Source organism: Oculina patagonica, chromosome 2 (genome assembly GCF_052425735.1).
Source record: "Oculina patagonica isolate OP01 chromosome 2, crgOcupat, whole genome shotgun sequence".
Classification (NCBI taxonomy): domain Eukaryota; kingdom Metazoa; phylum Cnidaria; class Anthozoa; order Scleractinia; family Oculinidae; genus Oculina; species Oculina patagonica.
In genome coordinates this window covers 25,380,463-25,408,018 of record NC_135759.1, presented here as the reverse complement: position 1 = coordinate 25,408,018, position 27,556 = coordinate 25,380,463, and the positions used below count along the sequence as shown (strand labels likewise).

Sequence of the window (27,556 nt, the reverse complement as noted above, 5' to 3'; positions counted from 1 at the left end):
ATGTCACAATCTCACTTCATTTGCCTTTAAATGTTTTCTTGCGTGAATGGGTCATAAATAGCTTGTGCTCTGAAGCTTCGTAGCGCGAGTTCTATTCTTTTTTACCACCAGAATGAAGTGTCACGACGATGATCTTTGATCCTCTTTCGCACTTTATAGGAAATTTCTCTTGTGAATAAACAACTAAGTTTCCTGTAAGAGAGACCCTGGAAACGAGGTTGGAGAAAAAATTATTTCTGATTGACATGACTGAGTCGCGTTTGAAAGGACCTTTCTGTCAGCACGTTTAATGCATAAATTAATTACGGTTTGATATCAGAATGGAGTGAATTAGCGAGTAAGTGAGCGACTGACATAACCTCATTACCATTCGGTAAAAAACCCAACCCGTTTTTCAAATAGTCCAAACTTAAGTCTGTGACTTTTGTATCGTCCATGTTTGTATACACTAAAGCCCGTTTTACCTCAAACTCAAGTAAAGCAGATACTGCGAGTGTAAGGTTATTTCTTGGTTTCGTCGATATATTAACGGAGGGGAGGGTTGTGATGTTTCTTTTTGGGGGGAGGAGAGCGGACACACGTCACAAGAGATAGAATACTCTACTCTATACTGACTATAAAGATATCTTCTCGATCGCTCAGTTAAGTGTCCTATTGCGGGAGGTATCCTCTTACGGGACGCGTTCTCCCTGTATGGGGGCAGTTGAGTGTTCAGATCTGCTCATCAGAGAAGGTTGGGGACCGGCGTTTGGATGTGATGGGTGTCCCAAAATAAAAATTCAGTGTTACTCCCTTTCTGAGGACAGCGACCATGACATAACTCAAATTGTTCAAAAGTCTCTTTAATGATATTCGGTATTTCACATCTCGAATAGCTTTTTACAAGTATTTTTAACAAGACCAGCATATTATTACAGAGACATTGTACAGAAGAATCTCAAAGTCACGAACGCCATTCTACTCTCCTAAACCCAAATACACAACTATACAAGAGATATTATTGCGCAGACACGGATTGCAGCGTGGGTTTGTCTTCCAGTTTGTCATACTCCAGGTGAAATTCCTTGGCCACTTTCCTCCACGTACTGCAGTCAAAGAAGTAGTATGTACCACGTTCGTACGAACTCGTTTTCAGTTGAGGTTCAACGCCCGGAGCACGTGTTAGCCATAACCTTTCGTCTTTGTGATACCGCCAGTCACGTGCGTACCTAAGGCAAAAGACCAATGAGGTTTGAGAGGACAGGTTGCGCACGTGATCACAATGTCAAACTCACATAACGTAATGTGACAAGGGCTTACGACTATCGTCGTTTGCATCTAAACCTGAACATTACAAGCGGAAACAACCAACTTTCAAAATCTTACGGCATGTTAGAAATCGTGCCAAAATGCCAAATGTTTTGATCTTGTTTAGCTCTTTCATTATTTCATGCAGCACTTAGAAATGACAAGGTTGACCGAGATAAATGAGCACCTGTTCGTTCGTTCGTTCGTTCGTTCGTTCGTTCGTTCGTTCGTTCGTTCGTTCGTTCGTTCGTTCGTTCGTTCGTTCGTTCGTTCGTTCGTTCGTTCGTTCGTTCGTTCGTTCGTTCGTTCGTTCGTTCGTTCGTTCGTTCGTTCGTTCATTCGCTCGCTCGCTCGCTCGTTCGTTCGCTCGCTCGTTCGTTCGATCTTTCGTCCGTTCCGTCGGTCGGTCTCTTGTTGCCCCGTTGCTTGTTTGTTTTGTGATTAACACCAACACGAGATCAATGGTTTGGTATGGTAGACCAGAAGTTAACACGCCATAAACTTTGACAGTTTGGTTGCCAAGAGGTTACGTTTGATACCCTACAACTAGGGATATTTAACACTAGGGCTGCCTCCGCTGTTTGTCCCTATTTTTTCAGGGCATCTGTCAATTCTTTTGCTTGCTATTTTGGCCTGCTATTTGCTAAATTGGTTGAAAATCAGAAATAACACCCCAATGTAATAAAACTAAGGCTTAGCACAAGATACTTACAGTTCCGCTGCGGCAGCCAGTTGAAGAATGTCTCCTCCGTTCGTGTAATAAAGATAAAACAGCAAATCCTCGCCATAGCGACTTAGTTTTATTGGAGCAAGCTGCAAGTACACACAAAAAAAAACATGTTGATTTTCCTGCAAGTGTAACAACAAAGAATACTGGCCAATGAGGGTGTCAAATGAGGAGGTCGGAAGACAGGCAGGGACTTGCACGATCATTGAACAGATAAGGAGGCGAAAGTGGCGATGGATAGGCCATGTATTGCGCATGGGCCACCAAGAAAATCCGCGCATTGCGCTAACATGGGTACTGGGGGGGAGGGAGGAGCAGGGGGTGTCCAAAGGAAACATGGAGGAGAAAAGTAGAGGGCGAGAGGCGGAAGATGGGTTTTGCCACCTGGGCAGAGGCGGTTAATGCTGCGGAAGACAGGGTAGAGTAAAGGCCCTATTCTCCCAGAGGAGACTTAAGGATTCAGATGAGATGTAACAACAAAGATAACGACAAGAGGGGCTAGTTTACGTCATTTGGCCGATGCAGACCAGTAAGGTTAGCCATCGTTGGTCAAATTGCTTTTTTCTCGCCCTACAGGTCAATTTGCATTAAGACGCGATACACACTGTATTGGAAAAAAAATTGGGCAGCTGAGATTTTCGTCACTAAATGAATATTGCATTGTCCGTTTTAAAGTATCACAGGTTTTATTTTACCTTATCCCTAATAAATGAGTTTATCCGGTACTCCGACGGTACATGGTAATCTGTAAAGAAAGAAAGTCAAGTTACACCAAAAGCTTACAACTCATAGACCCCTTTTCGCTTTTTTCATAAGTCCATTTACTACACCACTCCGTCTTACCGTTAGGCTGTGAAACGGCACGCGAAAGGATCGAACGCTTTCGCAGGCAGCGCGTGCTTTGCACAAACAGCTAATTGTTCTCACTCCCGCGCTACAACGACAATAGTCGGGGAACGACAAGAACCGTTTCATAGCAAATCCTCTCCCTAGCCCACAATGTCTGAACGGGATGGGTTAAAAGGGAGTATGAAGACACTAAACAGACAGTTTACCTATTTCATGTGGTCTACAAGGACTGTCCGCAAACGGTGAGCCAAACGTATGATAAAGACTCCTAAAACGCAACAAAAAATGTTAATGAGGCAGTGTTGGCGGTAAGTCTGTAAGTAGGCACATGACACTTTATTATTTCACTAAAACCAAAATCAAAGTAACGTTGCCGAAACTGAACAAAGCAAGGAAGTCCATCAATAAAGAAACTCAAAAAGAAAAGGAAAGAAAAACAGACTTTTACTTACTCTGGTGAATTTAAGTTAAGTCCTAACGTCGTAAGATCACTGCAGAATAAAAAGAAAATATTTAAGTATAAGTTAATCGCAGAACTTCATTCAGACAATACAAGCAACTGGGCTTAGTAGCAGAAACATTATGGGTTTCTGTTAGTAGTTAATAACACTGACCTTCCAAGCGCTAGTGTGACAAGATTTGGTTCCGTCTCCGCCGCCCTGATAAACGTTAACAGTCCTATCATTCCAAACTGATCCGTAACCATTCCTTTTGGAATGTTTGAGATCATGCCTACAGTAGGAACAGGACAAAAAATAAGAGGAGGAAAAGGAAGTAAAACAAAAACACAGGAAATGAACTAAATTAGTTAGAAAACCAAGGTCATAGAAGAACCTGAGGAATTTCCAATTCCACTTAATTATCCAATCACAAAAGGCCACGAGTTTTTCAACGAGGATTAATCAAAATAGCTCTTAAGATGGAGAAAAGAGAACGGCGAACTTATCACTTACCTGAAGGTGACGTCTGAATTCCTCTTGGTGGTTGCTTGTGATTTGTTGAGTTTGACTTTGCCTCTCCAGCAGCGAATCTTGGAAAAGAAAAAACTCCATGTTAGCAGGGTTTGGCAACCACTATCCGAGGGTTTTTTGCAAAAACATTTTTCAAAAATCAGGCGCTTGAAATGTTCCAACTTTTTTTTCGAATCTTGTAGACGACCCATCGTTATGAGTGGTCTCTTTATTCCTACTGAACAACACTAAAACATTAAAGTCGGCTTTGTTTTGTTCATATTTACTTTAACTGAGATATGATTTGAAATAAGCTCACTTCTCTAATACATGAAAGCCCCCTCTCTATTAACCTCCCCACCCCCCGAAAAGGTCTTGAAGAGATTAGGCCCCCAGGGGCTTAAAAAAGCTTTTATGGTAAGAAACCAGGACCTTGCAAGACAACAAGTTCAGTTTAAGGGCTCTTAGCATTGTTCAAAAAACTACTTCAAAAAAAAAATGTTTACGTTTAACTTGTATAAGACTGTACCTTGCATCTTTTGCAACATCTTTCAATGCCTGTTCATACGAAGAACCTCCTCTTAGATCTAAGAATTAAAAACAAGGAACAAACAAGAGTCAATATTTTAAAAAAAAAAAAAAAAAATTTTTTTTTTTTAATTTAAATTTTTTTATGAAAAAAATTCCCCCTCCTCCCACTATTTTTTTTTTTATTATTATATATTTTATTTTTTTTGTTGTAAATATTTTTTGTAATGTTGGGAAATCTAATAAATAAATAAATAAATAAATAAAGAAGAGGCGTGTGCTGTGTGAAGCCTTGTGTTAACTTGACTTTTTTCTTTCCTAGTGCTATAAGAGCTTATAAGGGACAAGTATGACCTAGCTGAAGATAAAGAATGACAAAACAAAGTAAAATCATTACCTGTTCCAGGAAAAATGCTACTGCCTGTGTTGAGAACCTAGAAAGAAAATGCCAATACTTCCTTATGATATGAACTCAATATGGCCATAAGAAGAGCTAACAAGGCATGTTATGAAAAGAAAACACTAACAACGCTACCAAAAGAAATACTGAGTTGTTTAGTATTACCTGAGGTTTGGACGGATCCTGGGCCAAAGAACTTTCTGTTTGGCTTTCTGTTAGCAAATTAAAAAAAAAGAAACAACGAGGAATTAAACTAGGAATTGTACTGAAAATCGACAGGGCTCGAAAAGTTCTATCTGGTCGTCTAGGACAAGTTTTAGTTGGTTTTTCTGTAAAGCAAGTAACTTTTTATTCTTACTTGCCCAATAGGCAAGGGCCAAGGCAAGTCATCTGCTGACTAAATGGTACAAAGTACACTTCAAGAAGCAAGCAACTACCCCGAGTAAGCAGAATTTGAGAGCTGCTTGTCCAAAGCACATGTAGGAATCCAAGTCTTTTTCAAGCCCTGAATCATCATCATCATCATCACTTTGTTTACCCTCGGATTTGAAGAGTAGCTCATATAGCTAATATCTCCGAGCATTTCACAGTAGGTACAATACAACGGGCAAAGACCAGACCACAACACCGGGAACTCCATGCCCTACTCTTTACGATAAGTGTGTGGGTTCTTTTACGTCCCCTGCTGACCATAACATTGAAGATGCAGGAGACGGGGCCTACGGTTTATCGTCCTTATCCGAGAAGACTAGAATATCTAACCATTTGCAGATGTCATTGCAAAGGCAGCATATTCTCCTCAGTTATTTTAAGACCCTGAGTGTTGGTCCGGTCTGGGACTCGAACCCGAGACCTCCCGCACTGTAGTCCGTCGCTCTACCAACTGAGCTAACCGGTCGGCGGTATCAAAGAGTCACAAAGCTAATACCCTTGTTATTGCCACAATGAACAACCTTTTAAGACAGATAGCAGAAAAGAGCTTGTGCAGCCACAAGTACCTGCTTGTCATCTCATGGGTTGATCCTTGCAGGACCAACACTGAGCATTTCATTTATTCACACTGTAACTACGTGATTGTACAATGTACCACTCAAAATTACACAACCTGGCTTGAAAATATTTGAACCAGGCAGAGCAGGGAAGTCTTCGTTATGGATTGAGAAGTCCGGTGCAGGCTCAGCAGGTTTAGATACCACACCATAGCTTGGCCTGCTAGGCAAGCTGCTAGGAGGTGCACTCACACCCCCTATACTGTCCAATCGTGCCACACCCTCAACGCGGGCTAGATCTAGACGGCTTCTGTTTGCTAGTGCAGGGAACTCTGACAGGTCCAAGCCACTGGAACCACCAGGCGTTGCATCGGATAGGCCTGCGAGAAATGCAAGTAATAAATAAATAATTTACCTAATGATGGAAGAGTTATCTTTTTCCACACCTACATTGTACTACCAGCTGCAGTGGGATATTGTGCTTCAAGACAGATTAAAAAAAAAAAAAAAAACCTTTACATAATTTACATTAATTCTATTAAGAGACTATACACCTTCCCTCATCCTGGAGGGAGACCTGTATATAGGTTAAGAATATGACCTACCAGTAACTACCGGTACATGTAATGAAAGTCTTCTAACCTCATTTTTCTAAGATAAAGTACAGGCCATACATGCATGCTTTGTTTGCAAGATCTGCCTGATTTATTACATGTGTATGAGTACAACATCAGTTCTGAAAGTGTTTACCTTGCCCTGCTCCTGAGAAGATATGCCGAAGGGATTTGGGTGAATCAGGAGCACCTGTATTGGAGGAGAAATTGTAGCAGTAATGAGATGTAAGCCTCAATGGTATTGGTGTCTTGTACAATGTTGGTATTGATTTCTGTAGCTAAATAATATTGTATTTGCAGGATGGGGTTGCAAGCCCCACACCCAACCCTCCTCCCGTCTTATCTGGTTCTTGCAACTGGCCATGACGGAGAAAATGCACAATCCTTGAGGAGAGCTAGAAATGCACCCTTAGTAAAATAAAATTCCTACCTGGTGGTGCAAATGCCCCTGAAAAAAGAGGAAGTCCAGAACCACCCATACCCTGTAAAGAAGAGAGAAACAACAAAAACTTTCAGCTGTGTTTTATAACACACTATCAACTGGTACTCTAATTTTATGCAAGGTAAAGACTGTAGGACACACATCCAGAGGTAACTGTGGTCCTGTAGCATGAAACAACTGGAAGCAAGGGAGTCTTGTTACTCTCCTCGGATGGCTGGGATGGATGCTACCTTATTACATGAAACTTTCGCGACACTTTAATTTCGCGAATTTCACGATTCTAAAAAAATCGCAAAATTAAAGTAACGCGAACAAAAAGTGTCGCGAACATAACATGACGCGAATATTAAGTGACTCGCATATGTCAGTATCAATGTAAATGGATGTTGTGGTCAATTGACTCACTTGTAGACATTCTGAGAACTGCTCTATTGAGATTAAGTCCCCTCCTGCGTTTTTGTTCATTTTGACGTTATTGTTCCTTCGATTAATTTGTTTTATATAATTCAAAGGCATGTCAAAATACATTGCTAAGAAAATGTAAATTGTGTCTCACTCAAAAACGCGAAATTAAAGTGATTCAAAATACAAAATTTTTGCAAAATCGCGAAATTTAAGTGTCGCGAAATATGTGCACCTCAAAATCGCGAAATTAACGTGTCGCGAAAATTTCATGTAATAAGGTAGTCCATTTCAGAGTACATCTTAGCATTCTCTAACAGTTACTATTCTCTAAGAGTTTCTTATGTGGAGGGTGCAATACAATAACAATAATAAAGTGTTTGTCCAAGAACACAGCATTGCAACTACAGTCAGCACTCAAACTCAGACTGCTCAATGTGCAATGTCCAAACTACTAGGCTGCTACACCCACATTCTCTGAAAAGTCAATAAAAACTGCTACCTTGATTTGAAAACCCCAGGATCATAAAATTGAACAAACATGTACCTGTGTCACTCCACCGGTTGACTGACTTCTTGTAAGACCAAAACTTGACATAGGACCAGACACAGAACTGCTAGAACTACTACAAAAAAAGCAACAAGAAACAGATTAAGTTCATTGGACAGATTTAAATGTTTGACTTCTGCGGCAATCCAAAGGAGTGAGCACCTAACAAGCAGTCATTTTACATTCTTTCCTTTCAACGGTTCAATACATTGTACATACCCCCCGAGGTTAAAGCCTCTCTGTTGATGTGTTTGTTGTTGTTGGGGTGCCTGTGGTGGTGTCATTCCGATTGCTAGTACTGGTGAACTTCTTGATGTGCCGCTAAAGGTTGTGAAGGATATAAACAAGGGCAAATGGTGAATATCTGCCCAATGAACCACAATTGTCTGGAATTTCAAGAATCCAGGAAATTTGTTGCAAGACTCTGTTTAATCTCCTTTTGATATTACTTGAATACATGCATCAATGACACATTTGACAATCACTGTTATCGTCATCACTGTCATTAAAAACCATCAATCCTTACTTCTTGTTTACAAATAACATGTGGCTGTCATTGATGTAAAGTATATGAAAGAATTCATATTTGAACAGTGGATAGGTGTAAAGTAAAGAAATGATCCTCGCAATGAAATTGCAATTAAAGAAATTGCAATTTCATCGCAGAGATCAAAGGTTTAAATCCTGTTGAAGCCCTGAAATTCTTTCAGGTTTCTTTCTTTGCAATTTCTTTAATTGCAATTTCACTGCAAGGATTATTCTTTACTTTGTGGCTATCATTATTTTTTGTAATTTTAACCTATCAATATCCTCAATGGAGCTGTTATTTCATCTTACCTTGATAAAGATGATGGCATGGAGATCGCTCTACTTGTCTTTGGCAAATTATTGAGACCACTTTGGTTGCCTAGGTGACCTGGACCAGGTGGCATTTGCCCCATTACTCCACGTGGACCCATTGACAAAATGCCTCTACTGTAAACGTATATAGGATGGGACATAAGATTATTAAAGCAGTGTTATATGGCAAAAAAAAAAATCTTTAAAGAATGTCTTTGAATTTCACTTTTACCCATCAAAGAATGTAGACAGGCAATCAAAAGCTTTGAGGGCTTTCTTTTTTAATTTTTAAGCTAGTAAAATGTTCATAAAAGTCCAGTTTAGCACTTTATTGTTTTTTTGTGGCTTTCAGTGTAACTTAAGACAAAAGACACAACACGATGAAGGAGAACAGTGATAACTTAGAAGCCAACTTTCATGGAACAGATTTTCTAAAAGGCATGATTATAGTTTTATTTAATACCCCTCAGCATATAAGTTAAGGTACACAACATCAAAGCTACACTGTGTACAAGATGTACATGCTACAGCCGAGATCTCAAAAGAGTAAGTACTCCATTTCTGTTATGTAGTCAATAATAAATGCATCAGAAACATTTCACAACAGCTATCATGCTGACCTTGCTGACTGTGATGACATATTTCCTCCCTGAGACCCTGCCATGTTATGAAGACTTGACGGAATACTGGGTACACCAGGTGTGCTTACACTTCCAGATAGCGACGTTGTGGAGTGGGTGGGACCAGGATGTGATAGACTTCTCCCAAACTGTAACCACACAACAGTTTATTATTAAAATGTACTGCTCAGGTATAGAATACTGGTACATTTACTGTATTTCAAAAGCCCTTCAAGTACTTTATAAATTAGTTTTTTTTTATTGACAACTAAGCCTTTTCGTAATTTCATTTACACTTTTAAGAGTAGAGCACTGTGTTTAACACAAGACAGTCATGTAACTTGTAATCATAACTATTTCCTTCTCAAGAAACTCTCCAAAAATTCAAGTGCAAAAAAACACAGTCAAAACAATTGTTTCAAGAGTTTTAAAACCTTACTTTTAACTGACTGATCACAAAGAACTTTTAAAAAAAGTAAATAGCTCTGTACATAATTAATATTTTTTGCAGAATCAGTGGAATTTCATTGTCTACAATGTAATTAATGTACCTGTGCAGATGACATTCCCCTTGGAGCATTTGGCGGGACCTGCATGGAGTTGACATTTGGGGGAAGACCTGAGGAGTAAAAAAAAAAGTGAAAAACAGTACAATACAAGTAAATCAAACAAACGATCAATCAATCAAAACAATGAACAAGGCTAATTACTGCACCTGAAAGATAGCAAATTTTGTCTTGAGCATTCATACCTGAACTAGGGAGACCTGAGCCATAAAAATTGGATTGGTGAGGTCCAGGTGACTGCATGCCTGAAGGTGTGCCGTGTGTACCGTATAGACTGCCAAGATGAGGCTGCAAAAGAAATAAGCCTGTCAGGTGGTGTTTATCATTTAATTTTAGTTGAATCAAGAAATAGACTACCCCAGGTTCATGGGGTAAATTCATTACACCAAACTCAAACACATACAAACAAGATCTATGCATGTTATCATGAGGTATTACCGTAATGATTCGATTTAGCGCCCTCCTTCCAATAAGCGCCCCCTTCCGAATAAGCGCCCCCCTTCGAATGTGTTTTTGTCAATAAGCGCCCCTATTCCAATAAGCGCCCCCATTCTAATAAGTGCCCCTATTCTTATAAGCGCCCCTATTCTAATAAAGTGCCCTATTGTGGCTAACTGCCCCCATTGAAGTCATCGACGACATCGAAGAGATAAACTCATGAACATTCACCGTACCGTACATGTATGTATTTACTGCTAAAATGAACAATTATTTAAAAAGTAACAAAATTTTTAAACAATTTGTTGCTGTTACAGTTTCTGTTATTGTTAGTTATTTTAATATTTCTCAGTTTTGTTTTAAACATTTTGTTGTTTCTCAAAATAATAAATAAGCGCCCTGTCCCGAATAAGCGCCCTGTCTCGAATAAGCGCCCTCCATTAAGGTGCCAAAAGTAAATAAGCGCCCTGGGCGCTTAATTGAATCATTACAGTATATGTCTGAAGATTTCCTCATGGCAAAAAGTGGACTGCTTCATTTTTCACACACAAAAAATTATTATAATTTTATTTACTTCTTTCTCTGGCCTGTGTGGAGGAAACATCGAAGGATTGAAGTACATTCCAGCTGATCCATAATCATCGTCACCCTCATCATTAAAAACAGCCAACTTTTTTCTTAAGGAGCCAATAGCTGACATGTTTTTTCTGCCACCTGAAGGTTAAAATGCAAATTTACTGTTACATACGTACATCACATTGAAACCTCTCTCCTGAAAGCAGATTAATTTCAGCATGCAGCATAAAAGGGATTAGAAGAATGTTCAATTGTCAGTCTTGACAAGCAAGAGGGCATTGATTAAATAAATAGAATATCAACAGCTTCAAACTTTTGTAAAATTGTTGATGTACAATGTAGGTCTACATTGGTGACTTTAAAGTACAATGCTTGTACTGCAGTTTTGACAGATGAAAAAAAGAATTTAACCTTTGCGGTCTGGTAACTTTGACTACCGTACATTTTATTTAATAAGATTGTTTTACCTGGAGAAAGTTCCTGCTGACCTTTTCTTGGAGGAAATGAGTATCTAAAATAACATGGAAACAAAGATATAAAAATTCTCTAGAAAACATCACTGATGTACCTGGATCAATGTAATACAAACAATTTATAGCAACATACACCCAACGAATGCAATAAGCTTTTCCTACTCACTGGTTTATTCCAGATAGTGGATCACCCAAAGGGCGATGATGAGCCATTAGCAGAAAATAACAAAACTAAACTTTAGGCTGGCTAGCACCTGTGGAAGAAAAATGTATCAGAAAGTTAATTATAACAAAATAGGTGTCTATCATTACATTAACAAACAAGGGATACATATGTAAGCCATGCACTTCAGAGGCGGCGGATCGTTTTGGAACGTGGGGGCAAAGACTGACCCAAAAATACTTGGTAGGTTTTCATATTTGGAGCATCTTTTTCCATTCTAGCAACATTTAATTATCTGAGCAGTTTCTGGATCGAAGATTTCCATAGCCAATCTAGTCATGGAGTTTGTAGAAGACCGAGCGATTTCAACAGCCCCGCATCCTCCACGATGGTGGTACAGGTATGTCGATGACAGCCACGTATGCCTAAAAAAGGAGTATGTGCAAGAGTTTCATGACCACCTTAACTCTGTTAACCCGCACATACAATTCACTAGTGAGGTCGAAGGTGACAACGGCCTTTCATTTTTAGACACCACAACAACTAGAGTGAACGGGCGCATACAGGTTAACGTCTACCGAAAGCCAACGCACACTGACAAATATCTAGATTTCAACTCGCACCACCCAATTCAACACAAGAGATCAGTGGTAAATACACTCCTTGAAAGAGCGAAAAATATCCCATCAACAAGCGCAGGGAAACGCAAAGAAAAGGAGCATGTGGTTAAAGTCTTGATGAACAATAACTATCCAATGCGGTTTATCAAGAGTTGTGATTCTCATCGCAAAGCTAACCGTCGTGTCTCAGACAGAAGCGACACTCCAAATGATGCCGCAACATCGTTTGTTGTTCTACCCTACGTGAAAGGCGTAACTGAAAGAATCTCAAAAGTTCTACGCAACAACGGGGTCAAAGTTGGCTTTAAACCACTTAACACGTTACGCACACGCTTCCCCAAACCGAAGGACAAACTCACAGCATTCCAGTCTAGATGTGTAGTTTACAGAGTTAACTGCCTTGACTGCAATTTTACCTATTATGGACAAACGGACAGAGCGTTAGCTACTCAAATTAAAGAACATCAAAGAGCAGTCCGTGTTTGCGACAAAAACTCTAAGATCACGCAACACGCGAACACGTTTGGCCATGATATGGATTTCAATCATGCAGCGGTGGTGGACAAGTCAGGCGATTACCACAAGAGGCTTTTCCTAGAAGCGTGGCATTCGCAGAGGGACCAGAATGCGGGAAATGAACACATAGACATCCCTGATGTATATAAGTCACTTACATAATGTTCATAGTCTCGCGCAGCGTTCTCGTGTATTTGTATTAGTCACTCGCACGCGCGAACAATGTGAAACCGTTAAAAAGCCGTTTTTTATGCCATGATAACAACCGAAGAAGACCGAAGATTCTCGGTCGAAACGTCTTGAGTACATTATGAGCGTTGTTTACGCTCAAGTAAGTCAGCGTCAGAATTTATAAATAGTATTAATTTCCAGAGATTCTCCGATTGTTGTTTGAAGGCCATATGAATGTTCCGATTATTTTTCAAAATTTGTTCGAAGCTAAACGAAGTTTCCCGCAGATTTCCAAGGAAGTTTTGATAATGTTTAAACTCACTTACCAGACTGGATATCTTGACAAACCAATTTATGCTGCGCTCACATCTTTTTCGGCACCAAAACATGGGGTGCAGAGCCCCACCCCAAATGTTTTTTTTTTTTTTTGGGGGGGGGGGGGCTACAGCTATTCACTTATGTGTATTTGTTATTTGTCAACTAACACTGGACAAGTCTTCGATGCAATCAAACAGCACCTTTTTGCTACAACTGATGCTCATGAACATTTCATCTTATCATATATTCGTCAAGATACAAAATCTACCACCTCTAAAAAAAACAAGGTAGTACATTTAAACTAAAATTTACACCCTAAGGATTGATCACTTCTGACTATCTACTTTAAAAGAAGTTTAAATCTGTGACTAAAGAACAGCCAAGACCTGTGTGTCATGCATGAGTTACAGTAAACTGTAACTGTGGAATACATTGGGTGAATATGTAAATGGAACGGGAAAAATTAAGCACACATCCCTCAAGAGTCACTTAAATTAAGTGTAGTTAAATGTATCAGTCAATTCTCTTATTTCCTAGACGATGCTTAATTAAAATTACAACCACAACAAACACCATCTTTCTGTGTACACTACTCTAGGTGTAGATGTAAACAGAACAAAGTATTGTGTTATGATTGCATGGTAGGGGGTGGCACTGTAGTTTCCTTTACATTATTGAAATGAAATATCTATTTACATGCTAGCTTACATGTCTATTCCAATACGCATTGTTTTAGTGACATCAATAAACGTATGTGAGGACCTACTAAATTTAACTTATATCTGATTATTAAAAAACTGACTAAAAAACACGTTTAACCTTGACGCTTATTTTACGTACGTGAAGAAGCTTGTTTGTTCCATGCCATAAACAAGGTAAAATGACATCAGAACAATTCTAATTAACCGTGCCGTTTTCTGACACAATTTTTTAAGTACGATACATTTCGCTACTTAAATAAACTGATAGAATCACCTGCTTCAACTGTATCCCGATAAAATTAACTCCAGGTTGATATTTTGTAGCAAATTTTGGCTACGATTTTCAGAGCTTTCGTTTCAAAGTTGATTCCACTTTTTCGTACATGCGCAGTTATATATGTTGGGCTGACCATCATGTGCAACGGGCTCACATAAAAGATTTTTCCCTGAGGGGCGGGCGGGGGTGGGGTGTGTGCAGGGTGTAGACAACTGAAACCTACACATCCCCTGCCGAAAGGGTAAAACACGGAAGAAGATTTGCCAAAAAGGTACAACACGGAAGAAGGTTTACCGAAAAGACAAATACATCTACACGGGACAACGTTTGCCAAAAAGTTAAAAAAAATGCGGAAGAAAAGGCCAAAACACGGAAGAACATACCAAAAAAGAGGAACATGAAACTGATTTGTTTTGATAAAGCAGAGACAAGAGAGGAAATGCTATCCAAAACACATAGATCCTTCATTCGTCCTGATCAGTATAAACCGCGTTCATCAGTAGTTTATATTTAAGAAACTAATATATTCAGGAGCCAATTCAAGAAGAAAAAGACCGGGAAGAAGAGAGACTACTTCCCTGCCCAAGTGAGGTAAGGGTGGGTGTAAAGATTTTGACGGGCATCGTGTATTCGTGACAACACGAATATTAGTCCCTGCTATCCTCTCACGCAAGCTTGCCAGAAGACAGCCTGAGTAGTTGTACTTCTTGGCACACGCAAGTTCGCGTGTCTTGCCAAAAAAATCACAGGGAGCTCAAATGTAAATGAATCAAATTGATGTTTGTTTATATCGGCTTGTTCGTTTCCTTTTACATATTTTTGCTCTAAATGTGTTTGTAGAATAGATATACATGGGGAAATACGTTTAGTTTCTGGTGCAATATCACAGATTCGCATAAAATACCCAGACAAAAGTACAATAGCAAAACAAAGCATTCTTGACATTTTCGCGGGAACGAGGCCAAGTGGACTTTGAACCCCTTGTAAGTACTCCAGTGTTTATTTATTCGCTCGTCCGAGGAGGTGTGCGTGTTATTTGCGGGGGAAAACACGATAGCTTTTGTTCAAGCGCTAGCTTATCTCCGTTATAAGGCTAATAACACAAATAATCTTTTGGTGCTTTCAAAGATTCAACATGGCTGAAGCGAGACTTGGCGTAGCGTTTCAATTCCAAGTGACAGAGGAGGGAATTGTCGTGAACGTCGACAGAAACGCACTGAAGTTTGTCGGCCGTGCCATGGTGAAGTCTGCGAAGCGTCGAGTAAAGGGCGCGAAAAAAGCGATCTTGAAACGATCGTTCCCTGCAACTCCAGCTACTTGGATCCTTCTTGTCGCTGCACTGAGCGCTGCTAGATATACGGAGCACGAGACAACACTGGACGTTTTAGGAAAGTTAGAACGTGGAATGCCCTGGTGAGTCATAACACAGTTAGAATGGACTTTGCCCGCTTTATTGTAGTTTTCCAAAACTTTATATTTCACTGTATGCCGTTAGAGAACTACGCAATTAGCCTTAAGCTTACTTAAAGGTGATGATATTAAGGACAATGTTACATGTATTATTTTTCTCGATGTTCTTTTCGCTAAATGATACTTTCGCTATTAAATTTTTAAAATAGCTAAGCTCATTAAGCTTATAATCTGACTCAAATATAATTTTGAAATCAATCTTTTTTCTTCTGATCGATGCTTTTAAGCCTTTTTTTTTCGAGTGCACAACATCCATTTATTTTCTGCTTACAATATCAATTATAAAGTACAATGTCAAACGGGCAGGTGACAATCACGTAAAAGAATTTAGTCTTGAGTTGATGATGACCAGGCTCTCACACAGGAACAACTTTCACTCTTTTGACCCCGGAATTTGAAGCTGGTATATTTTGTGAAAAAAATGGACAAGATTTTAATATGTAAACAGATGTATTTCACACTTGTTAATTATTAGCTGGCCAGTATTGAAAATAGCCAGACTAGAGGCAGTTCCTCTGGAACATTGTATTTTTAGCCAGTCCAGAGTAGCAAACTAAACATATCCTCTGCTACATGTATAAAACCTGGTTTACACCAGCCACATCACACAAAAGCATGTTCCACTACAATATTATTTAATTACATGTCGTGGGACCTACATGATGAGAGAGGGAGGGGGGTGGGAGGATTTGGGGGTGTGAGAGGGGTCTGAACTTTCTGCTTTCTGTATATCTTTTGCACCTAGTTCTTTCCTTCCTTTGTGGTTAATTCATATCCCTCTTAATATTCAGATCTGAACTTCACCCTCCCCCCCTCCACCCTTTATGCCTTCAGATTTCTAGTCCTTAACATGTCCCATGCTTTTAGAATTCCAACCGTTAGAACCCCCTTGCCTTTGGAATTCTAAGCTGCCACCTGTGGCATGATTTCTGGAATACCGGTAATTATGAATGTTGTGTGGTTTCACCGTGTGATGACACTACATGGCACATTGAAGGCTGTGTTAAAAATCATTCAATCAGAATTTTCAACTTCTTCATATATTTTCATGATGACAATAAGTTCACTGTGTAAAAAAGGGACAATCCTTATTTTCTTTGTCTCTGTCTCTTATTATTTTTATTTTTATTTTTTTGCAATAAAAAGCTGTCCCTCATTATACACAAACATTTTCACATGGTAAAAAAATGCAATAATTTTATTCACAGACATTTTCCTCTGGGTAGTGTATAAGTTCTTGTGTTCACATGATTGTGATAATCAAATTAAAATCACCAGCTTGTGATCACTTTTTTTGTACTTGGGACCAAAATCAACAATACAAGAAATGGTCTGAAAAACACCAAATAACAGTTATCTGCGATTAATAGTTGCATTCTTTCCGACCCTTTTTGACGATCACATACATGCTGTCCATGCTACCTAAGCTCCCACTCTCAGGAGTAGCCTGCTCATTGGGATTTTGTTTTAAAAAACATGCTGTTAAATATTGCATGTAATTTAAAACCTTACTCAGAAAGTTGAATTTTATTGTTATTCAGGGGTGTAGAATTTGGAATTGGAATTTGGAATGAATTCAACACCTTTTCAGCCTTTGTTTGACTTATTAATAATTTAAATGAGTCTTGAATTTCTTCTTTGAGACTGCTTTAGAAATCATCATCATAAATTATGTGTACATATAGTCTGGTAATTATAGGCAGCTGTATCTTCAAAGCAAATACTGTTGTTGTACAAATGTAGTTGAATTTTAAAAAAGTTTGCAGCAGAACTACATTACATTAATTTTATTTATAGTAGGCAATATTTTCAAAGCAAATGGTTATAGCTCCTTAATTTATAATTCATAATAAAATTAAAATTTAAAACAGTTTGGAACAAAACACTATTATTTGTGCCACATCCAAACAACATTTCTCTAACTTTGCCAAAACCACTCATGTTGTCATAGGTCATACTACATACATGTTTTTTTTTATAGGAAGCATAAATGTATGTTTAAAATATAAAAATGTTTAAAACAGATCTAAAAAAGATGTTAAAGGATACTCTAAATTTTCAATCACCTTCTGCGGTCTTCTTCAGAGAATGATGGATTTTTGCAAGGTTCACAGAATTCAAAAAATCCATCATTTGGCAAAAATCCACCATTCTCTGAAGAAGACCGCAGAAGGCAATCGAAAATTTAGAGTATCCTTTTATATCTTTTTTAGATCTGTTTTAAACATTTTTATCTTTTAAGCTATGACCACAGATCGCTCCAGCAGTTTTATTTTTATGTCTGTTTAATTATTTTATTTCGTAATAAAAATACATTTAGAAGAAGAAGAAGAAAGCCTTTATTTAAATAGGGTTACTCCATCAGCTTTTACAATAAAAACTGTTATCAATAGAGGCCCTAGTAAAAATTTAAGTTGGAGTACGTTTTTGCGAATGCACTCAAATGCAATGTTGAGTTATATAAGCATGTGGGAATTTTTAAGAACACGAGAGAACTGCATAGAGAAGCACGAGGCAAGCTTAAAAATTCCCAACTGCTCATAGAACTCAACAATGCACAAAGAATAGTTTTTTATCTCTGTTATAAAATGTTAAAGAAATTATGTGCACTCAAACCCGTGACGTAAGCCGCATGCATTATAACTCGATGAAATAGGCGTGTGACGTAATTCGCATGCTTTATGGAGCTATAATGAGGTCGAACTGACCAATCATAGCTCGCGCAATTCCTCAGATATTTTATGAAACATGATATAATTTTTACACATATTATGATTTGGCATGCATATTTTTGTAATCCTACATGCATAACCTAGATAAATGCAGGGATCAAGTTAGAGTTGTTACTACAGTTTATGTAGCTTCCCTACATCTATGTGTGGCACATATTGTACATTTAGTGGGTCTAGACAATGTGTGAGGCAGTGAGTTATGCGAGCCATGCCGGTTAGCCTAAATAACACATTGGTTAGCCTAAATAGCACTCCAGTTGGCATACATAACACTTTTGGCTAGCCTACAGTTAGCTTAGCTTATATATTGGAATTTGAGATTTCTGTCTCACATGGCTTGCGAAAAATGCCCTCTGACTTTTTCTCCACTCACCATTATTCATGCTAATTCCAACTAACCAAATGCCTGGATAGGCAGCATACAAGAATTAAAATAAGATGAAGCATGTATAACTTTGTGATTACCAGGCAAGTTATCTCTTATCAAGCAGGCCTCACATTAGTAGAGATTTATTTACTCAGTAGTTTGCCAGTTACATAACTGTATAAATTATACAAGTAAGTTATGTCAACGATATTTTATTTTTCAAGGAGGCACAGTTTGGACCCTAAGACAGTAATAGCAGTCGCTGTGTTGGTGTGCGCAACAATACTGTGGATGCTAATAGGTCACATTCAACAGTTCATTCTTCGTCAGTTGCTGCGTTATCGAGCATTTCTGTACGAACCAAGAGGGTAAGAAACTTGCAGTTATTGTAACTTGTGAAAACAAGGTGTATGTACATTGAACATTTTTGCAAGGTGTGTACTATAGTGGTGGCCTGTGTTGCTCCTGTCAAGCGGCAAACAACTTTTGTCTGAAATGCATTTTAATTTTGTACATGTATGTATCTAGTTACCCAATCAAAAGTGTTCAAGGGCAATTTGAATGTTTTAGTTGACAGCCCCTGACTAACAATTATGTCACCAGAATATTAAATTGTGTTGTTCCAGAAAATATCCATACTATTTAATGATACCCCTCCCACAGAAGGGTTTTTTGGTTTAAATTCCCTTACCCCCTCTGGGAATTCCAGTTGAACCCCATACTTTCCCTTAAAACATTTGGATTTTGAGACCCCCCTCCCCCGCCCCCTCAGAATTTTCCAATTAAATACCATGGGGTGGGTATGGATATTTTCTGGAAATGCACAATATGTAACTTAACTGTACATTATAATATTTTGAATATTTCAGGCAGTTCTTTTTAAGAGGACTATTAATAATAAATCTTACTAAACAAGATCCTTTAATTTTCTTGTAGGAAGCTGTCATTAAAAACTAAATGCTGGCTGGTATGTTCTTTTTATTTAATTTCTAGCTAGGCGAGGCACTTGCCTCTTCTAAATTTTTAACCAACATTAAAAACAAAATATATTTTGTTGGGAAAATAATCTCCAGTTGAACAAAATTGATTTTTTTCTCAAGAAATACCTCATGAAAAATGTCTCTGAAAGAGATTCAAAGCTTCTAGATCTCAAAATTTTCTGGAGGGCATGCCCTTAGAACCCTCTTTAAAGATCTTGCCTCGTCTATGTCAAAGGTTTGGTTATGGCCCTGGACTGGTTAAGAAAGTGGCACAGCTTTTCTTTAAACCAATTACTAACTTGAGGCTCATTAATGCAAAACCAGTACCATAAAGCCAAAGCAAAAATGAATTGCATGTACTTTGTGAAAATTACTCGAAGCAAAAATGTATGTTAGACCTGGTTTAAAGGTATACTGATTGGGTTCATAGAGGACTTGGGCTAAGTTGTATTGGTTTCCTTATGTGATTGCAGGGCTTAGTAAAACTCCTTGGTGGCAAGAACCCAACTCTTTACAGCTATGAGAAGTCTTTACCTTGCCTGCCTGTACCTGAACTTGAGGCCACTACAAAGAGAGTAAGTCATGTAAAATCTCATTTTAATTTGAATAAATACCTAACGTTAACAGATTTTTACTTAAGCAAATAGTTCACAATGTTTATTGCATTGCCATATGTATTCTTTTTCAGTATTTGGAATCAGTTAGACCTGTTCTTAGTGAAGAAAGATTCAAGGAGATGGAAAAACTGGCCAAGGATTTTAAGGTTTGAGACTGATTTATTCTTTTGGTAATGCTAGCTGAGGACTAACTGGCCAGATAGGAACTTATTTAATGGATCATACCTATTCACCTTTGTCACTCCATCCCTACTCTGTCGCTGACCAGGAATGTTCGCAGTAATAAGGTTATTTTATACTCTAAAAGCTCTATTAAGCCTTTCTCTCAAGATTTTTTTTTTTTTTGGGGGGGGGGCTTATTTCTTTTAAAGACCTTTTGACAGGAATGGAGGTTGCTAATAGAGACGTGTGCTTATTATAAAGCACCCCTCTCTATTAGTCAGTCATTTTTTTTTTGTTTTCTAAGATAAATGTACACACCTAGTGGAAAAAAAAAAACAACATTATTCAGTCTTCTACCCCAGTCACACATGGTTGGATGATGCTGTCATTGGGTGAATGTCTACACAATCATTGATTTATGTTGAGCGGGTCCACCTTCACACTTATGATTTACAAGCAACTTTCAATAATGACGTAAAATGATTTCTTCTAGAATGGTCTTGGAACAAAGCTACAGCGTTACTTGGTTTGGAAGTCCTGGTGGTCCACAAACTATGTACGTAATAAAATAATTATTATCCTTGATTATCTTTGATAACCTTTTTACTTCTCTTTGCAAAGTTTCCATTGATGTTTCTGATTAAAGAAATATGTACCGTAAATAATAACAATAATGATGATGATGATGATAATAAATAATGAAGCATAATATACATCTTAGATTAACATTTCTAGTATGTTATAAAACCCTTTAGTCCTAAAGGCTGGTTTCACAAGCAATGAAGTCAGAGTCCGGGTTGTATTAAGAGTCATTAGAGGGCTTATAAATGACCTCGTGAAAATCAAAAGTCAGAGTTCTAAGAGGAGTCATTTACTCAGTGTAATCGGAGTCAGAAATATCAAAACATTTCCATTTTCTTCCAATTCTGCTGATGACTCTGTCGCTTATGATCCAGTGCAAACTAGATTGTTGGAGTCACAAGCAGAAGTGGAAGAATAAAACAATCACAATGCTAGTTCTCACGCCCTCCAAATACTTCCTTTCTTCTTGCAACTCCGACGAGAGCTCCAGCAGGTGTTGGATCTTATTGAGTTTGAATGATGTGAAGGCCCATTTACACGGGGGATTTTTGTCGCGCAGCTAAATGCCATTTTTGGCGCGCCGAAGTTGGATCAGGTTACAAACAGGTTGCATGTGTAAATGGGCCTTAAATGTACAGTTTAGGTTTTTCTAATAATGGTATTATTGTTCAGTCACATTATTATTAATTCTGTTGTCTGTCACTCACTCACTCACTCACTCACTCACTCCCTTTATAATTATATGCACCACCCTTGTTCAACAGATCAGTGACTGGTGGCAGCAGTTTGTGTACCTGCGATCCAGGGAGCCTCTCATTATCAACAGTAACTACTACGGAGTGGTAAGTACAAATTTTGTTAGTGTAACATAAATTTGATATGGCTATATACACAAGATCAAGAATTTGTCTGTCTGGTGGTTAATGCTTCTTGACATGGTACAAGAGGTAGCTGACATGTTTAAGCAAAGTGTAAGTAATCAGTGTTTCTTTGATCATTGTTTGTATTAGGATTCTTACAAGGTCCCTTCACGAATCCAAAGTGCAAGAGCAGCCAACATGATCCATTCCATGTTCCTGTACAGGAAACAAATCTTCAAAGAAAAGCTTGAACCAGTAAGTGTTACTTGACCATTATTATTAATTGGACTATAATTATAAAAATTAATTTAATGTTAATAAAAGGGTGGCAGTTATTAGTTTTTCAAGTGTTTTAATTAAGACTGTCACCTTTTTAGTTTCAAGTACAAAACAAGCTTTAGCTGTATAATAATACAGAGTAATCACCACTGGTTTTTTCGCTAATACTACTTGGATTAACGCCGCTGGTTCTTTTGCAGCAATTTGCCATGGGTATTGTTCCACTTTGTTCAGAACAATTCAGGAAAACATTCAATACAACCAGGATCCCTCTTAAAGAACAAGGTGAAGACGTTAATAATAATGTGTTCTGATGGAAAAACAAGTTGTGTTTTTTGTACTCTATACCAATCTCTGAGGCTTCCCTCCTTACCTATCATTTTAAACCATAACATAAAGCAAGCATTGGGCTCATGTATTTGCTCAGGTGGGCTTTTTTTTGAGGAGGGGTAATATCTCTATGAGCAAATTATCTAACAAGGTAAGAAAAAAAACAAACAAACAACCTCTTCAATATATAGAGGGTCTTGTAATTGGAGAAGCTTATAGCCGAGCTCACACGCACGCCAAAGGCATGTGTGAGCGGATCATCAATACCTAAGCGAAATTGGTAAACCCATCAAACTGAAAAAAATTGGTTATGCGTGAGCGTACCCCCTGAAAGTACAGACTCTGGGGGAGGGGAGTCCTATGGATCTTTCTTGAGTAGTTGCCTTTAATAACATCAAGGACAGTACTTTGTCGATGAGTGTATTTTCACAAACTATTAAAAACCAGCAAAAAAGTCAATGTGGAGCTCTGTTTTTAGGCTTGGCTAAATCTATAAGTTCAAGTTTATGGGAACAATAAACTGATGTTAATGAGACCTGAGAGAAACCACTCAAGACAGCTAGGCACATTTGGTTTAGTAACACTTTATTCATAAACTACTTGTATGTTAAACGATAAACACTCCTATGTTATCCGATATGTAATCCCATAGCTCTAATGTCTCGCATACCTAGGAATCTCATCATGCTCCGATCTCTCTAGTATCACTCGATCCCAAAGTCCAAGCACGGGCGACAACAACGAGCTCCTATGTTTAACAATGCATCCTTTAATATTTTAGCTGTTCCAATGTAGATTTATATCTGTTAATGCAGGCCTTACAATGGTTCCAATCAGCTCTCTCACGTGCCCTCTGCATGCCCCTTACCTCTAGTTCGAACACACACGCCTCTTGCAATCATTGTTTGCTTCGTGCAGATCCTCACAAGTTCCTTTTTGTCAGTTCGCGCCGAAGCTCTTATTGGAAAATAACCTAAGCTCAACTCTCCGTATTTTTATCATCATGCCAAACCGAGGAAGACCCACCACTCGGAAATCAGCCAGGACCCGCCAAGGTCCCGCAGCAACCGCACAAACGCCTGCACAGACTAACTTTCGGTTGATGGCCACCGAGGCCCTTCGCCTCCTGCTGGCACAATACAATCTTACTCAGACGGGCACACGCCAACAGCTCATAGCTCGTCTCGAAGCGAACCAAGAAGTTCCCAACCCGCAAAGCGGCTCAGACGTTCCTGTAATTCGTACGGTGCAAGACAGCACCCTGGCCCCACAAGCCGAACTGGCGCAGTTAATCGCGTCCATCATCGACGAAAAACTGGCTTCCCGACAAGATGGCGGTCATCTACAAATTCCACGCGCGACGATACGCGCGACGCCCCGCGAAGGCCATGCTGTGGAACCCAGTCTCACGCCGTTTCAAGATGGCCTCCAACAACTTCAAGATGGCCGCCAACAACTTCAAGATGGCCGTCAACAACAACAAAGCCTCCCCACGCCTCAATCGGCCTTCCCTGCTCTCCCACAACCTGGTGCATTATTCAACCCATCCGATCCAGTCACCGTCGCTGCCCTCCTTCCGGATTTTCGCCAACCGTCCATCGCAAGCCACCTGACGAAGACCACGACGACAGCCATCACGAACGGTGAGTACGTGGACTTTGCTACTCTCCTCCCCATATCGTCTCTCCTAGAGGATGCCCTGAGCTCCCAGCTCAACCTCAAGGTCGGGGAACAAGGTCTCACCATTCCCCTTCCCTCGGCATCCAAACGCCCCAAAATCACCACCATTGATAAATGGCTCGATGCTTTTGCCATTTTTTCATCAGTACTGGTCGCCTCTTACCCCTCGCGCGCCACCGCGTTAATTGCTTACCAGCAGCTAATTCGGGACGCGGTGAGGAAATTCCCCGGGATGTCCTGGTACGTCTACGACGTCGAATTTCGGCGCCGTGCCTCCCACAACCTCTCCCTCAACTGGGGGGAACGTGACGTCCAGCTATACCTGGATACATTCACGGGCCTTCAAACATCGGGCTGCAAATCCTGCAGCAGTTCCGATCACCATGCTGACTCTTGCCCTCTGTCTACCCCCAGGACAAGGAATGCCCCCACCCAGTCTGACCTGTGCTTCAACTTTAACAATGGCCGACCCTGTGCCCGCACCCCATGCCCTTTCAAGCATCGATGCAACCACCCTGGATGCTATGCCACTCACTCAGGCCAGGGACACTCAAAACTCTCCCGCTACAGGGAAGACCGCCCTAAGTCATCTTCAAGCTCTAGCAGTTCCTCCTGGAGCCACCCCTGAGTACCTCTCCCAGCTCTCTCCCCCGACCCCTATTAACATCCCCAAGCTGGCATCCTATCTCCATGATCACCCCAACCAGTCATTTGTCCAATACCTTCTATCCGGTTTTTCCCATGGCTTCAAAATTGGTTCCTCGGGTCCCCGGGCTCCACAAGAATTTCCCAATTTACCCTCCGCTAAAGAAAACCCTTCAATCATTGACAAAAACATGTTGAAAGAAGTGTCATTAGGTCACACTGCAGGCCCTTTCCTTTCCCCCCCTTTTCCAAACTTCCAAGTTTACCCCATTGGGGCTATCCCTAAGAAACACTCCTCTGACTGGCGAACAATCTTCCACCTCTCCTACCCGAAACACCGCCCCACTAGTGTCAATGCCCACATCCCACCGGAGGATTATTCCCTCCATTACATTAAAGTAGATAATGCAATTACCATTCTCCAGGATCTCGGTCAGAACTGCTTCATGTCCAAACTAGACATCAAAGCAGCCTTTCGGAATATCCCTGTCCACCCTACAGACTGGGAACTCCTGGGAATGAAATGGCAAGGCCTTTATTTTTTCGATATGGTTCTCCCCTTTGGCTTGCGCAGTGCCCCTTTCCTTTTTGACCAGTTCTCTTCTGCCCTTGAATGGATCATTCAACATAAGCTTAATGTTCCCCAGGTCATCCACATTCTGGATGATTTTTTCATTGCGTTTCCCCCACCCCGGTCACACTGCGCAACAGCCCTTTGCAAAGTTCTTCACCTGTTCACTGAGCTTGACATTCCTATCGCCCCAGGGAAAACCTTTTCTCCCTCCACCTCCCTGGAATTTATGGGAGTCCTTTTAGACTCCCATACCATGGAAGCCCGCCTTCCACAGGACAAACTCACCCGAACCAAACATGCCCTTCTCCAATGGTCCCTGAAAAAATCAGCCACCCTCCGGGATCTTCAATCCCTTATAGGCACCCTCCAGTTTGCATGCAGGGTCATTGCTCCCGGTCGCCCCTTCCTTCAGCGTATCATTCATCTAACCAAAGGCCTCAAGCTCCCCCACTGGCACATTAAACTCAATGCCGGCTTTCGTAAGGACATTAAGATGTGGATAGAATTCCTCGAACACTGGAACGGGGTAAGCATTTTTCTCGACTCCGACATCTCTTCCCCCCGGAACTCCAACTTTTCACCGATGCTTCCGGGACCTTAGGTTATGGAGGTTTCCTAAATGGGCTTTGGTTCCAAGGCCGCTGGCGGCCCGAACACACCTTAAGCAAACAACGGGGCATCAGTATTGAATGGCAGGAGCTTTTCCCCATCTACCTGGCTTGTGTGTTATGGGCCCCTACCTGGACCGGGAAACGTATCCGCATGTGGTGTGACAATCAATCTGTTGTAGCCATTATAAACTCCAAACATTCCAAGTCTCCCCGGGTGATGGACCTGGTTCGCGCTATCACTCTCCTGACCTTGGCCCACAACTTCACATTTAGTGCTACCCACATCCCTGGGTTGGACAATGCTATTGCTGACTCCCTTTCCCGTTTTCAGATGGTCCGGTTCCACACCCTGGCTCCCACAGCCTCTCCCACTCCCTGCTGCATCCCTCCATCAGCGATGCTCATCTGACAGCCTCAGTACAGCAATACTTCCAGGCTTCCCTCGCCCCATCCACAAGGCGAACCTATCGAGCCGGCCAAAAGCATTTTGTGACCTTCAGCTATGCATGGACTGGTGGGCCCCTCCAAACCCCTCTTGCCAGCTTCGGAACTGACCCTCATTTATTTTGCTTCCCACTTAGCCAAAAAAGTAACCTATGAGACAGTCAAACTGTATTTGGTCGCAGTTCAGGACCTCCAATTCTACATCATTGTGGCTTTCGATCCAACAATTACTATTCCCACAGCTTCCGAATCGGAGCCGCTACTTCCGCAGCCTCAGCAGGCATCCCCTCATGGCTAATTAAAGTCCTGGGAAGGTGGAGTTCAGACTGCTACGAACGCTACATTAAGACTTCAAAATCTTCTGTTTTAGCTGTACCAAAACTGTTAGTAAGCACTTGTAGCTCTCACTAATCCTTCAATTATGAGTATAGCTTCGCGAACAGTCCTATGTAAGACCAAAAAAAAAAAAAAAAAAAAAAAATTTTTTTGAAAGGAGCAGGAGGCTCAACTCTCACCTGAGCATTGGGTCTCCACTCCCTATTACTGTGGGGGAACTGTGTCCCCTTGCTCGGCAGGCTCCACAGTTCGTGGCAGGGAAGTGCACCCTTTGGCTGCACTTTACCCCACAGTAAGCCTCTAGCCCACTGGAGACAGGTCCGGAGAAATATCCATTCCAGGGTGGCTACCCCCGGTACCACCTGATCTGTACTCCCCCCAGGGGGGCTCCCCCTCCTGGTTCCCACAATCCCTCGGGACTGTGGGATATGGGCCTCACCCCTGGAGGCAGGTCCGGAACATTTAACCCAGGGTGGCTACCCCCGGTACCACCTGATCTGTCCTCCCCCCAGGAGGGCTCCCCTCCTGGGCCCCTAGACCCAAGTCACGCTTCCCTGCCACCCTTATTTTACCCACAACCAGTGTGTCATTGTCACTTGTGTATTGCTTTAGCAACAACTCAACCAGCCCTCGAAAAGAGGATCATTAAGTTCAAGTTTATGGGAACAATAAACTGATGTTAATGAGACCTGAGAGAAACCACTCAAGACAGCTAGGCACATTTGGTTTAGTAACACTTTATTCATAAACTACTTGTATGTTAAACGATAAACACTCCTATGTTATCCGATATGTAATCCCATAGCTCTAATGTCTCGCATACCTAGGAATCTCATCATGCTCCGATCTCTCTAGTATCACTCGATCCCA

General features: G+C 40.4%; 2 protein-coding genes, 1 long non-coding RNA gene and 1 pseudogene across 5 annotated transcripts in view; 2 read left to right on the top strand and 2 right to left on the bottom strand.

Moving 5' to 3' along the window:
* Window positions 1-826: 826 nt before the first annotated feature.
* LOC144643755 (CCR4-NOT transcription complex subunit 2-like) lies at window positions 827-14,128 on the bottom strand. The gene is made up of 23 exons (XM_078503092.1): window positions 14,015-14,128; window positions 11,418-11,505; window positions 11,246-11,289; window positions 10,777-10,916; window positions 9,950-10,052; window positions 9,750-9,817; window positions 9,199-9,347; window positions 8,576-8,713; window positions 7,958-8,059; window positions 7,736-7,814; window positions 6,775-6,826; window positions 6,481-6,534; window positions 5,847-6,110; window positions 4,907-4,953; window positions 4,739-4,775; window positions 4,343-4,400; window positions 3,817-3,893; window positions 3,478-3,595; window positions 3,316-3,354; window positions 3,070-3,131; window positions 2,710-2,759; window positions 2,000-2,100; window positions 827-1,208 (listed from the first exon to the last, which is right to left on the bottom strand). The coding sequence occupies exons 2-23, from the start codon at window positions 11,462-11,464 to the stop codon at window positions 998-1,000; spliced, it is 2,040 nt and encodes a 679-aa protein (XP_078359218.1). The 5' UTR covers window positions 11,465-11,505; window positions 14,015-14,128; the 3' UTR covers window positions 827-997.
* A 302-nt stretch (window positions 14,129-14,430) lies between these two features.
* LOC144643752 (carnitine O-palmitoyltransferase 1, liver isoform-like) overlaps window positions 14,431-27,556 on the top strand; it is a 28,525-nt gene continuing 15,399 nt past the window's right edge. The window contains exons 1-10 of one of the 2 annotated variants that reach the window (XM_078503090.1): window positions 14,431-14,608; window positions 15,146-15,430; window positions 18,811-18,954; window positions 19,523-19,553; window positions 20,040-20,141; window positions 20,255-20,329; window positions 20,839-20,901; window positions 21,692-21,769; window positions 21,938-22,042; window positions 22,267-22,351. In XM_078503090.1, the coding sequence (XP_078359216.1) occupies window positions 15,153-15,430; window positions 18,811-18,954; window positions 19,523-19,553; window positions 20,040-20,141; window positions 20,255-20,329; window positions 20,839-20,901; window positions 21,692-21,769; window positions 21,938-22,042; window positions 22,267-22,351 (961 nt within the window). In that variant the 5' untranslated portion in view covers window positions 14,431-14,608; window positions 15,146-15,152. Of the gene's footprint in view, window positions 14,609-15,003; window positions 15,431-18,810; window positions 18,955-19,522; window positions 19,554-20,039; window positions 20,142-20,254; window positions 20,330-20,838; window positions 20,902-21,691; window positions 21,770-21,937; window positions 22,043-22,266; window positions 22,352-27,556 lie in introns of those variants that run through there. The other variant, XM_078503089.1, reaches the window with a different exon arrangement.
* On the top strand, window positions 22,382-26,426 carry LOC144643751 (uncharacterized; annotated as a pseudogene). The gene is made up of 3 exons (XR_013568961.1): window positions 22,382-23,338; window positions 23,375-24,039; window positions 24,491-26,426. The product of XR_013568961.1 is annotated as an uncharacterized LOC144643751 (transcript).
* Window positions 26,984-27,323, bottom strand: LOC144643754 (uncharacterized). Its single transcript, XR_013568963.1, has 2 exons — window positions 27,179-27,323; window positions 26,984-27,048 (listed from the first exon to the last, which is right to left on the bottom strand). It is a non-coding gene; the product is annotated as an uncharacterized LOC144643754 (long non-coding RNA).

Bases quoted from the DNA above. Each gene is read 5' to 3' on its own strand.
- LOC144643755 (XM_078503092.1), bottom strand. From the start codon at position 11,464: ATGGCTCATCATCGCCCTTTGGGTGATCCACTATCTGGAATAAACCA. The intron at 4,776-4,906 runs GTAATACTAAAC...TTTTCTTTCTAG, and splicing joins AGGATCCGTCCAAACCTCAG to GTTCTCAACACAGGCAGTAG. The intron at 2,760-3,069 runs GTAAACTGTCTG...CTTTCTTTACAG, and splicing joins TTGTAGACCACATGAAATAG to ATTACCATGTACCGTCGGAG.